At 37.2% G+C, this 16665-nt stretch overlaps 1 protein-coding gene across 2 annotated transcripts in view; it reads right to left on the bottom strand.

The window, feature by feature from the left end:
* Positions 1-16665, bottom strand: part of nf2a (NF2, moesin-ezrin-radixin like (MERLIN) tumor suppressor a) — a 46114-nt gene that overhangs the window by 14240 nt on the left and 15209 nt on the right. For both annotated transcript variants that reach the window (XM_053229069.1, XM_053229070.1), the window contains 10 exons: positions 13612-13680; positions 12583-12665; positions 10897-10972; positions 10424-10558; positions 9276-9350; positions 7504-7617; positions 5670-5792; positions 4229-4345; positions 2954-3054; positions 293-398 (listed from right to left, as the gene is read on the bottom strand). In XM_053229069.1, coding sequence (XP_053085044.1) covers positions 293-398; positions 2954-3054; positions 4229-4345; positions 5670-5792; positions 7504-7617; positions 9276-9350; positions 10424-10558; positions 10897-10972; positions 12583-12665; positions 13612-13680 — 999 coding nt within the window. The remainder of the gene's footprint in view (positions 1-292; positions 399-2953; positions 3055-4228; positions 4346-5669; positions 5793-7503; positions 7618-9275; positions 9351-10423; positions 10559-10896; positions 10973-12582; positions 12666-13611; positions 13681-16665) is intronic.

The raw sequence follows: 16665 nt of genomic DNA, 5'->3' as shown, positions 1-16665 counted from the left end.
TCATACCATTGCTGCCGTAGGATAAATTGTATGATAATGAGACGGAAAATGGACGGAAAGTGGCTTATAAAAAAAAAAAAAAAAAAAAAAAAAAAAAGGAATCGATCACCTTCGACAAATCACAATAGAGAACCAGAACTGCCTCACTCTCTACTATTAAATAATCCATTCAGTGTATGCTGCACTCTTTTTACAGCATTAAATCATATGCTTTATATTCTTTCCTACAGTAAAAAAAAAAAAATCTAGTCTGGTAAAAGGCTAAAAAGAGGAGAACTGCTGCTCAGGGTACCGAGTAAGGCGATTTGCTAGTGATCTCCAGCAGCTTATGTTTGGCTCTGCGCTCAGACTCTCTGGCCTCCTGCAGGTCCTGCTTCAGCTGATCGGCTTCCTTAGCTCTGTGGAGAAAAGAAGAGTGTGCATTAGGCATGAGGCACTTTTATTTACTCTTGAAAGCATAAGAAGCTGCACTGAGCCTCAGCCTGCAGTCGACCACAGTGATGCTTTCAGAGCCAATGCAATGGAGAAGAAATTCATACAATATCTAAAAGAGACGTTCATACATAAGACTAATTACATAACGTCTAAAATAGCTATTCATACATAAGACTAAATACAACATCTAAACAAGCCATTCATACATAAGACTAAAAACATAACATCTAAAAGGGCCGTTCATACAAAAGACTAATTACATAACGTCTAAAATAGCTATTCATACATAAGACTAATTACATAACGTCTAAAATAGCTATTCATACATAAGACTAAATCCATAACGTCTAAAAGAGCCATTCATACATAAGACTTAACACAGGCTTAGGCTTTAAATATTACTAAGACTACTCCTACAACTATTATTACTTCTTCTGTTACTACTACTACTACTACTTCTGTTAATACTAGCACAACTATTAATATTAGTACAACTATTAGTATTACCTCTACTACTACTTCCACTACTACATCCACTATTAGTATTACTACTACTACTACTACTACTACTACTACTACCATTATTTAAGAATCTGTCCATTTCTTTCCACGAAGGCCACACAGGTGCTTGTTCAGTCTCTTGTCATTTCAAGACTGGACTACTCCTGGCAGGTCTGCCTCTGAGCACCATCCGTCCTCTGCAACTGATCCAAAATGCAGCTGCACGACTGGTTTTCAACCTTCCTAAATTTTCCCACACCACCCCATTGCTACGCTCCCTCCACTGGCTTCCTGTAGCTGCCCGCATCAGATTTAGCGCTCTAGCACTGCGCGACTGATCCCACCATCTCTCAGGGTACAAGGAAGGCATGCATCGAGACTCTTCTCTGGTCTGGCACCAAGGTGGTGGAATGAACTTCCCCTAGATGTCCGAACAGCTGAGTCACTGGCAGTCTTCAAACCACGTCTAAAGACTTACCTCTTCATAAAGTACTTAAGTTAGCACTCAAAAAAAAAAAAAGCTTGTCTATTACCTCCCCAACAGAGTTTTGGACTGATGGTATTCCTAGTTTGTGACCTAGTGAGCCAGTATCAGAATGTATCTTTGATAGACTTCAAAGCACTATTGTAAGTCGCTCTGGATAAGGCCGTCTGCCAAATGCCACAAATGTAAATGTAAATGTATTTCTACTGCTATTATTCCTACTACTCCTTCTGTTACTACTCCTTCTGTTACTACTCCTTCTGTTACTACTCCTTCTGTTACATCTAGTAAAACTATTAGTATTACCTCTACTGTTACTACTGCTATGTCTACTGTAAGTATTACTACTACTGTTACTACTACTACTTCTGTTACATCTAGTAAAACTATTCAAATCAAGTGGAGTTTATTGTCATTACAAGTACATAGTGAAACGAAACAACGTTTCTCCAGGACCAAGGTGCTACATAAGACAAACACAGAACAACACAGAACTACAAGGGACTTTATAAATTATACAATTTTATACAATTATACTACTACTGTTACTACTACTACTTCTGTTACTTCTAGCAAAACTATTAGTATTACCTCTACTACTACTTCTGTTACTACTGCTACGTCTACTGTAAGTATTACTACTACTGTTACTACTACTACTTCTGTAACTTCTAGCAAAACTATTAGTATTACCTCTACTACTACTTCTGTTACTACTGCTACATCTACTGTAAGTATTACTACTACTGTTACTACTACTACTTCTGTTACTTCTAGCAAAACTATTAGTATTACCTCTACTTCTACTTCTGTTACTGCTATTAGTATTACTACTACTGTTACCACTACTACTATTAATACTACTACTTTTGTTATTACCACTATTACCACTTTTATTACTACTATTATAACTATTATTATTAGTATGATTACTACTATTACTAGTGGTGTTATTACTATTCTACTTCTATTAGTACTAACACCATTTTTACTACTACCATCACTACTATTACTTCTATTTCTACTACTATAAGCATCATTACTACTAATACTACTACTACACCTTTAACTATTACTAATAATAATTTCAGTAGAATATATTACTAAACTATATTATAAAATATATCAATATTTTATACTTCAATATTACAATTACTACTACTATTAATTTTATTATTATTACTACTACTGCTGTGAATAATAATAATAATAATAATAATAATAATAATAATAACTTCAATAGGAATTAGTAGGACTAGGCCTGATTATTCTGCAGTTTAAATTAAATGGAATAAAATTCCATGATTTTAAGATATTGAGCCCTAACATTTTAATCTTTAAAGCAGATACAACTTTATATATATTTTAAAACTTTACTAAACCATGTTAATACCTCATCATTTTTTGCAGTGCACTTTTTTGATCATGTGCAGGACATCAGTGCCCTCAGGTCAGGATTTCACAGTTTGGTTATCTGTTACTCTAACGCTCTGGTTAAACCCTGCTTGAACCTAATGTACGTGTGATACAAACCTCCTCTCGGATTCTTCAGCCATTTTGAGGGCGAGCATCTCAGCCTCCAGCATCTTCTGCTCGATCAGTCGCTTCTCCTCCTCACTGCGGATCGCCGTCATCTTCGACACACCACAGTAATGTTAAAATCAAGATCTATTCTACATAACAATATCACGGCGCGTCCATAAAACGTTATGTAATACCAGGCTAACGTCAACCGGCTAGTCTATTTCACCAAGCAGGAGCTCTGAATGTTCATGAATTCTCAACGTGCTGCTATGAGAAAAGGCTGTGTGTACAGGTGTACATCGTGTTGCATCACACTTGTAGCTTTTTGAGAGAAAAACTGCCGCAGTTTTAACATTTCAGATCTCGCCTTCTTTGACTGCTCTCGTTGCCATCATCCACTATTCCTCAGCAGTCATCCATTCAAGTTCTCTTTTACAGAAAGAAGAGAGCGTAACTTGCTCTCTTTTTCTGGATTAATCACACTGTTAAGAGTTCTGAATTTGTGTTACAATGAAATGATATTAACCTGTGAAATGACATAAACCTTCTTTCTCTGTGTTTAATCCTGGTTCATTATTAGGTATAATATATTGCAATATTCTTGTGTAACACTGAAAAAAAAAATCATTCAGTATAGACTAGGCTGATAAAGCTGAATTAAAAATAAATAAAAATGTTTACTGTTTTTTCCATGTCTTTTACTTTCATTATTAGGTATAATATTGCAATATTCTTGTGTAACACTAAAAAAAAAAAAAAAAGAAAATCATTCAGTACAGACTGGGCTGAAGCGGAATTAAAAATAAATAAAAAATTTTATTGTTTTTTCCATGTCTTTTACTTTTATGATAAAACATTTATATATATTTAATATTAAAGAGACAACTGTTATTCTGTTTTAATGATTTTTGCATCACTGATGCTTTGAAAAAAGGTAATAAAACAGCACTGAAGTATTTTCAGGAAGTAGCATGAGTCCCTAATATGGTTTAAAAAAAAAAAAAAAAAAGACTGCATGCGTTTTATATTGCATGTACGCTTGCATGAAAATGGAATAAACAAAACAGATAATATTGTAAAAGACTGATTTGGCCATGTGAGTGTTGGATTTATCTGATATTTCATCTTCCAGCCTGTCCCATCCTCTTGTAATTTGGCAAATATTTGAAACTAAATATTTTTTTTCACTGAGCAACCAGTCGCTGCTCTTCACTGTGAACTTCCTGAGGAAATCTCCACAGAGAGAAGCTAACTGAAATACAGAAACTCAATATTAGCACCTACTTTAATCCTCTGGATCTCCTGCTCTGCCTCGGCTGCCTTCTGAGCCAGCAGTTTGGCCTCTTCCTCAGCGATCTGAGCCTTCTCCGCTAACAGATCAGCCGTCTCCTCTGAACGCAGCTGCCAAAAAGGAGAACACACACACACACACACCCCTTAGAAGGTCTGACTTTGTAGGCAAAAATGAGTTTTACAGCAAAAATATTGATTGTGAGTGTCAACCTTTATGACTCAATAGCATCATCATATTTAATATTATATAATATTTAAGGATACATCAATACTTTTTCCCCTCCAGAGTATGAGTACATGTTTTTGTTTTCGTTATTTACAATACCAATACTGATACCAAAACGAATACTTATTTATTCAGCTCTGTTTATGTTGTACACACACTATACGGCCAAAAGTATACGGACACCTGACCATCACTCCCATATGTCCTTGCTGAACATCCCATTCCTGATTTATTCCTCCTTTCCTGTTATAATAAGCTCCACTCTTCTGCGAAGTCTTTCCACTAGATTCTGGAGCGTGGCTGTGGGGATTTGTGTTCATTCAGCTACAGGAGCATTCGTGAGGTCAGGCAGTGATGTTGGTGAGGAGGTCTGGGGTGCAGTAGTAGTTTCAGTTCATCCCAAAGATGTTCGTGGATTCACAGGAAATGTTTCACGCAAGCCGAGTGCCACGAGTGCATGATTTCCGTATAATACCACGGTCTGGAGCGTGTTGTTCCGCTTATAACACAGCGATTTGCCAATGATCATAATGTTTCATTTCTTAACCAACGACACGTCACTTACTTTAACGGTTTACAGTGAGGTTTGATGCTGCGGAATGTATGAGACACAAGTTGGTTCCTGTTATCACTTACGTGATAGCTGCGATAAATAGTCACACTTCGCCAGCCTCTCTCTCTCTCTCACACACACACACACACACACACACACACACGCACACACGCACGCACGCACACACGCACGCACACACGCACGCACGCACACACGCACGCACGCACACACATGTCTCTGAACAAAAAAACTTCACCGCATCAACAATAATAAGCGTTATTTTGTTTAAAAAAACATCAATAACCCGTTTTTAAATCAGTTTATTATTAGTGTTAGAATATGTGGAGCGTCTGCCGAACAAGTCCCCGTGTATGAGCTGTTACTATAGAAACGATACCGTCTAAGAACGAGTGTGTTAATATAAACCTGTCGTTTTTACCAGCCGGAATTCCTACCTAACTATGATATCATGTTATATCACATTAGATCATATTATACTATAGTTTATTATATTATGTTACAGCTATTATTCGGAATGTGTGATCTTCTGGATAGTCCACGTCTCATTAATTTAACAGAAGTAACTCCGACTCCATTCAAGCTGTTGATGTCTTTTCCTCAGGGTTTGATGATTCATTGAGAGAGCTTCTCACCAGAGCTTCATTGGCCATGAGAGCTTCATCCTGTAGATGCAGGAGTCGTCTCTCCAAGTCATCACGCGCTCGCTCCGCTTCCTCACGCAGGTGTTTCTCTCTCTCCAGCTTCTGCCTCTCCATCTACACGCAGAGAGAAGGACAGACGGAGGGACAGAGACAGACAGAGACAGAGACAGATATCAGGTTCTTCAGCATGAGTGAACGCGGCAGAAACGTAAAACCCCGGCGGTTCAGAGACGGATCTACAGAGTCGCCCGCGATCTTCAGAACACTGATCCGATTCCTTTCTTTATTCAATCCCTCCTTCATTTTAAACCACCCTCTTTCCTCCTCCTGCTCCTCTTCCCTCTCCCACTCTCCTTCTTGATTTTCTCTCCTTCTTCCTTCTCTCTTCCACTCCTTCCTCCTTCTCTCCTAATTTCTACTCTTTCTCGCTCCTTCATCCCTTTCTCTTCCTTCACTCTGTCATCCTTGTCTACTTCTATCTTCCATTCCTCCTCTCTCCTTCATCCCTTTCTCCCTCTTCGTTCCTTCATCCTTCTCTCCTTTTCTCTTCCACTCCTCCTTCTCTCTCCTTCATCCCTTTCTCCCCTTCAATCCTTCATCCTTCTCTCCTTCAGTCTTCCACTCCTCCTTCTCTCTCCTTCATCCTTCTCTTCTTCTATCGTCCAGTCCTCCTTTCTCCTTTATCCCTTTCTTCTCCCTCACTCCTTCATCCTTCTCTCCTTCTATCTTCCACTCCTCCTTCACCCCTTTCTTGTTCTTCACTCCTTCATCCTTCTCTCCTTCTATCTTCCACTCCTCCTCTCTCCGTTATCCCTCTCTTCTCCTTCACTCCTTCATCCTTCTCTTCTTCTATCTTCCACTCCTCCTTCATCCTTTTCTTGTCCTTCACTCCTTCATCCTTCTCTCCATCTGTCTTCCACTTCTCCTCCTCTCTCCTTCATCCCTTCCTATTCCTTCTCTCTTTCATCCTTCTCTCCTCCACTCTTCCTTCTCTCTCCTTCATCCCTTCCATCTCCCATTCTCCTACTCTCTCCTTTATTGTTTTCTTCTACTTCTGTCTTCCACTCCTCCTCTCTCCTTCATCCCTTCCTACTCCTTCTCTTTCATCCTTCTCTCCTCTACTCCTCCTTCTCTCTCTTCTATCCTTCTCTCCTTCTATCTTCCACTCATCCTCCTCTCTCCTTTGTCCCTTTCTTGTCCTTCACTCCTTCATCCTTCTCTCCTTCTGTCTTCCACTCCTCCTCCTCTCTCCTTCTTCCTTTCCTACTCCTTCTCGCTTTCATCCTTCTCTCCTCTACTCCTCCTTCTCTCTCTACTCTACCTTCTACTTATCCTCTTTTCTTTCATCCCTTTCCTCTCCTTCACTCCTTCATCCTTCTCTCCTTGTCTTCCACTCCTCCTCCTCCTCTCTCCTTCATCCCTTCCTACTCCTTCTCTCCTCCACTCATCCTTCTCTCCTCAACCATTCCATCTTCCATTCTCCTTCTCTCTCCTTTAGCGTTTTCTTCTACTTCTCCCCCCACTCCTTCTCTCTCCTTCATCCTTCTATCTTCCACTCTACCTAAACTCTCATTCATACCTCTCTCCTCTTCCTCCTCTTCTTTCCCACTTCCCTCTTGATTTTCTCTCTTTCTTCCTTCTCTCTTCCACTCCATCTTGTCTCTCCATCATCCTTCTCTCCCCCACTCTTCTTTCTTTTACCAATATTCTTTACCCTTTCTTCCCTGCTTCCCCTCCTCTCTTCCCATACCTTTCTTTTCTTCATTAAATCCCACCCCTCCATCTCTCACGTCTCTCCCTCCCTCGTTATTTCTCTTTCTCCCACCTGTTTGCGAGCTTTCTCCTCTCTGGCCTGAGCCTTCATCTGCTGCACCTCCAGTGAATCCACTCTGCGCCTCCTCATGAACAGGTCGTGGTTCCCAATGCACAGCTGCAGAATCTGCCAGCAACGCGCGCACACACACACACACGCACACACACACACACGCACACATACACACGCACACACGCACACGCACACACGCACACGCACACACGCACACACGCACAGACACGCACAGACACACGCACACACACACACACACACACACACGCGCACACACACGCGCACACACACGCGCACACACACGCGCACACACACGCGCACACACGCGCACACACACACACGCGTGCACACGCACGCACACACGCACACACACACACGCATACACACGCGCACACACACGCACACACACACGCACAGACACGCACACACACACACGCATAAACACGTACACACACGTACACACACACACACACGCACACAGACACACACACACACACACACACACATACGCACGAACACACAGACACACACACACAGACACACAGACACACAGACACACACACACAAAAGTGCATTTTTTATCAAGAATTGTATCTTTATATCAAGAATATTAACACCTTCATGGCTCGTGTCAGACTCTTACGGCTGTAATATTCAGGAGACTGATTTCTTGCCGTCTGTCCTTTTTAATCAAAGAGAAATTTACACTAGTATTAAATTTCCTCTACATGGTTTATTAGTACTCTATTCACTACAGCTGCACAAGAATGGCTAAAATAATCATCATGAATATTTCGCTCAGTATTAAAACCACAACTATTTATCCCGGTGATTCCATCAGTTCAGTTCAACTTCAAATCCAATATTCCTTCACATAAATACAGAAATAGACAGAGAGACAGACAGAGAGACAGACAGACAGACAGACAGAGAGACAGATAGATAGATAGATAGATAGATATTTATAAATAAATAAAATTAAATATTAGACAAAAAAAAGAATCAACTTCACAACTTCGTCTTTGTAACAAAACACTAGAAAAAGAGAAAGAGGCGGATAGAGAGGACAATGAAACAACAAAGCACAATCTTGAAATTAAAGGTGCAGTACGTAAATTTCAAACACGTTTCTACACCTGTAGTAGACATCTCATTTCAGAAGGAACCTTATGCTGTGTTCACAATTCATTTTTCTTTTTTTTTTTTTTTTTTCTTTTTTTTGAAAAGTGCAACCTGGAGTTCTATGGGTTGGGGGGAAAAAAAAGTGTTACGTGTGACAAACGCCTGGTAACTCGAACGCACAAAGCTGGTAAACAAAACATGAGACTGGGAAGCTCAGTGGAGGAACAAAAAATAAATAAATAAATCATTATTGCATGAATTTATTTCCTCCTTTTATTAATAATCCCATATTCCTTCGCATGCAAATAACAAATAAATATATAAATAAATAAATAGATAAAAATTGAGCTCAGGAAAAGAAATATTAGGCTCAAACTAAAAAGAAGTTTCTAACTTAATACACGGTTAAAGCGTCTGTATGGGAAACTCACAAATTAATGCATCGATCAATAAAAAACAATAAATATAACAATAGTGAGTGTTAGCCACTTTAGCTAAGCTCACTGATACAATGTTGAATTATGTTCAATTCGTTGAGGAAGCCAAATATTCTGAACATTATCAATGTATTTCATTGAGAGGCACAATCACTCTTTGTCCATCAGCCTTAAAAAAAAAAAAAAAAAGAAAGAAAGCCAATCGTTACTTACCAACTTATTGACCCGTAGTCTGGAGGAGTTGAATTTGAACACGTCTGCTTTCTTATCCAGAGGCTTAATAGCGAACTGAGGATAAAAACCAGACACAAACAACGTAAGGAGGCTCTCGGCATCTCTTCAGAGCGAGACAGACATGACCCTTAATTTCCGTAATGAAGAAAATCTCATCTTAAGCAGCAGGACGAGGCTGAGATGTGCAATAATCCAAGCTGACAGAATGCATTCTGGGAGGATAAGCCGTACCCTGAAACTCTTGAGATGGTAATTTCACTAGCAGCAGCGTGCATGTAAAAACGGTTAACGGAAAAAAACGGCCGTGAAAAGGACGTGATGGAAAACTCAAGGAGTGTGTGAACCGTCGTAACATATGGCCTACTAATAAACATCTACTACTGAATTCTCCATTCTGATTGGTCTGAAGGTGTTGGTTAATTTTCTATAAGGGCAGCTCTGACTAACTTGACACTGTTTATTACGTTATCGTTACCATGGCAACAACTCGCACAGGGACTTGTGTAGAGGACGCTCCAGATAAATGTTCAAATCTAATGTTCTGAAAGGAGTCTCCAGCGTCAGCGCTAAAGTCAGAGCTAAAGCTGTAACTACGACCCGAGCGAGAATTCACGCTTTTTCGGTTTCTCGGGAACACGACGAGCTGCGATTTTTGGTCTTATTAACGTCAAGAGAGAGAAAACGAATGAGGCTGCTGAGGGAACGACAACATTAAACGTAACTATAAACAAGCTGCTATAGCGTAAGTGTTAACAGGAATGAACAGGAAGTCACAATAAAAATAGTTACGACATATTGCTCTTTTATAAATAATACAACCGAATTATTGTTAGCAAGCTGCTGCGGTGGAAGAGGAACAAAACACTGCTGGATTTGCTGTTGAAGGAAAATAAATAACAACACTGAACGTATCTATAAATGGATAAAAAGTACAATGTGTTCTTTTTTAAATCGATGAAAAAAAAAAATTAACATCATGGTACAAGAGGAATTAAATACAGTGTTTTATTCCTTACTAAAAGCAGGACTCGATCACTGCCTGTATGCTTGGTGTGTGTGTGTGTGTGAGCATTTAATGTTTAATATGATATTTAATATTAAGATGTCAAAGCGTGCTTGTGTTGTACCTCTTTGTCACTGTAGGAGATGTTGCGGATTTCGTTCCAAGGGAAAGAGATTTTAGGCGTCAGTTTGTTCTCCGGGTCGTAAATGTGCAGTCCCAAAGCATCGACGCCGAGCAGCAGATCTGTTCCCTTTTTATTCTTCAAAAATAAAAAAATTTAAAAAAAAAAAACAGTTATTACACATCATCAACCCTGTACTAGTGCAAAACCGATTTTCAGGAAGCATGCTGAGGTTATAACAATTATACGCAAATGTGAGAAATAAAATCACAGCGTGCTAACTGCAAATATTAACACCCTGCACCCCTACTGAACACGGCTGGCCACACCGTGTGGTGTGTGAGATGGGAGCAGGTCAGCAGGTAGTAAGAGTCACTTGTCCTTGAGTTAGATGGTAATGAGTGCAGCGCTGTGATCGTGAGAGAATCCACAGCCACATTGTTATACAGGCTTACGGCGACACGGCTCATGCTTACCCGAATAAAAAAGTAATTGATCCCGTACATCTCCAAATCCTGAGCTATTTTTAAATACTCCATCTCGGCTTCGTCTCTGGAACAAACACAGAAGCAGACACAGAAGAAAATGGAACGACAAACAAAACAGAATCTTTAATATTTAAAAAAAAAAAAAAAATTAAAGGTGCTGTAGGTCATATTCAAACATGTTTCTACACCTGCAATAATCATTTCATTTCAAATCATGACTTACATTCTGTTCATATTTCATGTCTTTTTGTATATAAAAAAAAAAACAGGGGGCTTCCTGAAGGTTTTAGGCTGAAAAGTGGCTCACTTGATAAATGACTTGTAACTATAACACACAATGCTAGTAAACAAAACATGAGATTTTACTTCTCTGGGGGAAATTCATGATTTGTTCCCTGCTGACTTTTTGAAAGCTTTTTTAAATAATTAAATTAAAAAAAAAAAAAGAATGCTAACATTATTTTTAAAAAATCAGATTCATTAAGGTTCATTAAATTAGTTTTTTTTATGAATAAAGCTCAAATTATTTACTCTTTATCAGTGTTTGTTCATTAATAGCTAAATAACTGAGGATTTGTTATATTAAAATGAATAATTGTGTTATTAGTTGTGATAAACAAAACACTTTACTAAAACCTTGTAACACAAACTATTTAACATGAAGTATTAACCTAAATTCACATTCTCAATGTTATACTTTAAAGCTAAGCATCACATGAGAGCAGTTTCTAGCTTTAAGAGAGATAAGCTAATTCTCGAATCTGATTGGTCAGAAGGTGTGAAATTATTTTTTTTTAGAAATGACAGCAGTTCCAGCTGTAACATGACCGATTGCTTTATATGAATGTGCACATTATTGTTTCTATAGTAACGGTAAGGCTTACACACCACATAATCTAAGACTAATAATAAACAGATTAACAAAGGAAAACGTATAATGGTTGATGTGGTGAAGTTTTTTTTTTTTTTCGAAGATGTTTATGTAACATTTCTGGAAGGAGTCTCAGGTGTCAGCGCTTTCTAACACTCACGATGCTTTATAAAGTTTCCCAGCGTGATAAAGTGGACTGGACACACAGATTTCTGAACGAGAGAGTAGGAGATGCTGGAGAAGGAATGACTGGAGAAGGAATGATCGCTACTGTAACGTACAAGAGACCAGGAAACTAACTTGTCTCACTGACATTCCACAACATTAACTATTAAATATAACCTTTAACATGTGATACATGTGGTGTAAGTGCCTCATTACACCACCCCGGTGTGTATTATCTTCATATAACTGCTCAGTCCATCATGTGTTATTCCTCACACAGGTCATTAATACTTTAATGCGTGTTCCGTATTATAGTAGAAATTTAGAAACTTAGAAACGTGATTTTTAGGTCAGAGAACACGAGAACACGTCGGCATAGTTTAAAAAGTCATTAGCTTGCTTCTTGCCTTTCTTTTGATCTGAAGCCAAGTAAGCTGTGTGTGTGTGTGTGTGTGTGTGGCATTAAAACCTAAACACTGCACCAGTTTGCAGTGTGTCAGAATGAGGTGTGCGAAAAAGCTCCAAGACATCAAAACACTTTTTCTTAACTTCTTGAGACACTGAAGACAATTTCTGAGCCGTGTCCAAGTCAAAGAAGTGTGTGTGTGTGTGTGTGTGTGTGTGTGCGCGTGTGTTACCTGGTCCTGCCTCGGTGCTCAGCGTAGCAGAGTGTGATTCTCTCCTCCCACATTTCAGCAGTCATCTGGTAGAGATTAATTACCTGCACACCACAGAGCCCAGAGCTCAGCGAGAGAACTCACACAGAACCCACTTACCCACACAGCCCCAGCTCAGACTACTCTTTTATTACAAATAAATAAACAAATAACAAATAAATAAATAAATAAATAAATATTAATGAAATTTAATGGAAAGTGATAAAATATAAATATTCTAATTCTAATACTCTAATTATTATTATTATTATTATTATTATTAATAATAATAATAATAATAGCATTTGTATTTTTAAAACTATTTCGTTCAAAATTTTGAATTAAAAATCTCAGTTTGATGAGATGATCTACATTTATAACATTTTTTACATGTTCTTTTCTATCCGTATTTAGAAGAATATTACAGAAGATTTTCTGAAAAAGTTGATAACTGTTGGATTAATGTTAGATTTTAGACTGAAAAAATTATGTTTTTATAAACAGTGCATGTTTGTTCTCAATTAAACAATACAGAAATTATAATAATAATAATAATAATAATAATAATAATAATTAGTAGTAGTAGTAGTAGTAGAAGTAATAATAATAATACAATTAATTTTAAAAATTGGTCTGTTATTTTCTTTTTTTTTCACATTTTTCTGTCTTCTTCACAGTGAAATAGATATTTTAATTCAAACAACATTAAAAGTCTAGACTTTTGGCTTTACTAAGTATGCAAATTTATACATATTTAATTAGATGCATCAATCAATCGGTTTTTGAAAAGCTTCAAATATGAAAAATACTTAGAATATGAGTAATCACCTAGCAAAGACTGACTGTAATATCTATTGTTTAAAAATAAATGACCCTATTCTCCTGCAGTGTCTCGCCTTAAATCTTCTAACGTGATTTTATTTTCTTCAGATATGTAAATAACTTTTTTTCTCTGTTTAACCACAGGAAAAAAAAAAAGAGATATAATTAATCAGAGAATAAGTCACTTACCCTCTTTGGCAGAAGCTCTTCTTGGGCCAGGAAGCCTGGTTTGTGGACACTGGGGTCGTAATCTCCGTACTGAAGATGCAACAAGGAAACAAAGGAAAGTAATTAATCAGTTAATCATAAGGAATTCAACATTCTGGAGCTGCACATATTCTCATTTTCCTCGTATTAGTTATCTTCTCTCTTTCTCTCAGCAGCACTGTAAAAAATGACAAATTTAATTAAAACTGCCGCGTTGTAACCTTTCGATTCGATTAGACTTTCATGACAGATCACAGCAAGAGCAAATTGAATGAGCTCGCTAAAATCAGTGACGGACAAGTTGGCAGAGTAGAAGCCAAATTGCCTTCCTCCATCTTCATTACTGGTGTCAAATCCACTCCTTCAGGCAGCACGCTGCACATTTAATATAAAACGCTTTAGAAACAGCAGAATGAAGCTTAGAAAGTGTGGGGAGGTGAAGTTCAACTTGATAAATAAAGTAGCGCCATGTTCATTCTCCCTCTATCTAGCTCTAAAGGAGCCGTGAAGTGAAAAAAAAATCATCACGATGCAGCTCAAATTCTGGACATTTGCCCTGCTAGCCTCTGTCGAAGCCATAACCATTTTGTTTAAAGTTTACAGTTTAATTTGTCAAATTTAATTAAATAGCATTGTAACAATATTGTAAAACTTTTTAATGATAATTGGGAATTTATTTATGGACCTATCTGACTTATGGGAACTTTTCCACTAGCTAACAATTTACATGATAACTGTGGAAACATTTAATGATAACTGGGAATTTACTTACGGAAACTTTTTCTGTAACTACTGCTGAAATCATTTTCAGTAACTAGAAATTTATAACTGTGATCCCTGGGAACGAACTTCCAGAATCTTTTTTTAGTAACTTTTGAAATTTATTTGATTACTGTGGAAACCTTTAAAACTGGAAACAGGAAACTTACGTACAGATTTTTTTTTTTAAGTAAGTAAATATTCTACCTTAGATCTTACCTTGAATATACTCAAGGAAACTAGAAAGTTACTTGATAACTGTGAAACATTTTAAAGCTAACTAGGATCTTACTTAAGGAATCTTTTCTTCTATCTATTGAAATTTACTTGATAATTGAGGGACCTCACATGTCATTTGGGAATATATTTATAGAATCTTTCTCAGTAACTAGAAATTGATAACTGTGATCCCTGGGAACGAACTTCCAGAATCTTTTTAATAACTTTTAAAACTGGAAACAGGGAATTTATGTTTTTTTTTTTTTTAATTTTTTATTTTTATTTTTTAAAAGTACCTTAGATGTCACCCATGAATATACTAAAGGAAACTTTTTCAGTAGCTAGAAATTTACTTGGGAACTGTGAAAACTTTTAATAATAACTGGGATCTTACTTAAGGAATCTTTTCTTCTATTTATTGAAATTTACTTGATAATTGAGGGACCTCACATGTCATCTGGGAATATATTTATGGAATCTTTTTCAACTAGAAACTAGCAAGTAGAAATTCATAACTATGATACCAGGAAATCTACTTACAGAATCTTTTTAGTAACTTTTGAAATTTACTTGATTACTGGAAACAGGGAATTTACACATGAAATCTTCTTTTTTTTTTTTTTAAGTTAATATTGTACTTTAAATGTCACCCATGAATATACTCAAGGAAACTTTTTCAGTAACTAGAAATTTACTTGATAAATATGAAAACCTTTAATGCTAACTGGGATCTTACTTAAGGAATCTTTTTTTTTTGTACCTATTGAAATTTACTTGATAACTGCAGCACCTCATGTTATCTAGGAATTATTCATGTAATCTTTTATTAGTAACTAGAAATTGATAAGTGTGATACCAGGGAATTTACTTACAGAATCTTTTAAGTACCTTTTGAAGCTTTTCATTACTGGAAACAGGGAATTTATGTATGTAATCTTTTTAAAAAAAAAAAAAAAAAAAAAAAAAAAAAAAAAAGTCATAATTGTACCTTAGATGCCAAACATGAATATACTCAAGGAAACTTTTTCAGTAACTAGAAATTTACTTGATAACTGTGAAAACATTTAATGCTAGCTGGGATCTTACTTAAAGAATCTTTTTTTTTGTAACTATTGAAATTTACTTGGTAACTGCAGGACCTCATGTTATCTGGGAATATATTTATGGAATCTTTTTTAGTAACTAGAAATTGATAACTATGATACCAGGGAATTAACTTACAGAATCTTTCTGGTAACTATTAAAATGTACTTGAAAGCAACTTTTAACTTTGAATTTAATTTACTTAACAGTGAATTTACTTACAAAATCTTTTTTTTCTTTTTTTATAACTATTGAAATTGTAATATTGAACAATACTCATTTGTGATTATTGCGGTTGAGATTACTGTTGTTCTGAAATTTGAAAAAAGAGTGACTGCTGCTCAAATTAGTCATTTGAAAATACAGTCATTATTTCATTTCAAACCCAAACTCAAAGCGCAGAGCTGAAGATAACGCTAGACAGGACAGCTCTGAGCTTGTGGAATATAGACATCTTCCCTTTATCTCCGTCCTCCTCTCTTATTTCTCAGCCTCTATCTGCTGTCTGCCCTCCATCCGCCTCTCTGTCGTTCCTCGCATGCTGTCTCAATCCTCTCTGCCCACCATTAGCCCACTATCACCTAGATGGACTGTCGTGTCCAGGCTGTTTACTTCTCTCCAAATGGGTAAATGAACGAGAAGGCCTGCTGCCTGTCAACCCCCTGCACCTGCTCTGATAAATCAGCAGCTACAATCCTTCCTGCTAATAAATTAAAGCTCGGTCTCAGAGAGCTCATCGCATCTTAGAAATAGCAGACAGTAAAACTTGCACGCCATACTTCTTTTCTTTTCTTCAACCTTTCTAACAACCTTTCCGTTCCCCCAAGTCCACAAATTGCTTTAAGGGAAATTTAAAACAGCAAGCAATGGTGCGGTTCCAAAGAGCCGTGTAGGTTTTGCAGACAGGAATGAGACTCAGAATGAGGTAGTGATAAGAGGAAAAAGAGAGAGACATGGTTGCAGAGGTCGCCTGAT

The sequence above is a fragment of the Pangasianodon hypophthalmus genome, chromosome 24 (genome assembly GCF_027358585.1).
Source record: "Pangasianodon hypophthalmus isolate fPanHyp1 chromosome 24, fPanHyp1.pri, whole genome shotgun sequence".
NCBI lineage: Eukaryota > Metazoa > Chordata > Actinopteri > Siluriformes > Pangasiidae > Pangasianodon > Pangasianodon hypophthalmus.
The sequence above is the reverse complement of the archived record's forward strand: the minus strand, read 5'-3'. Positions and strand labels throughout refer to the sequence as shown.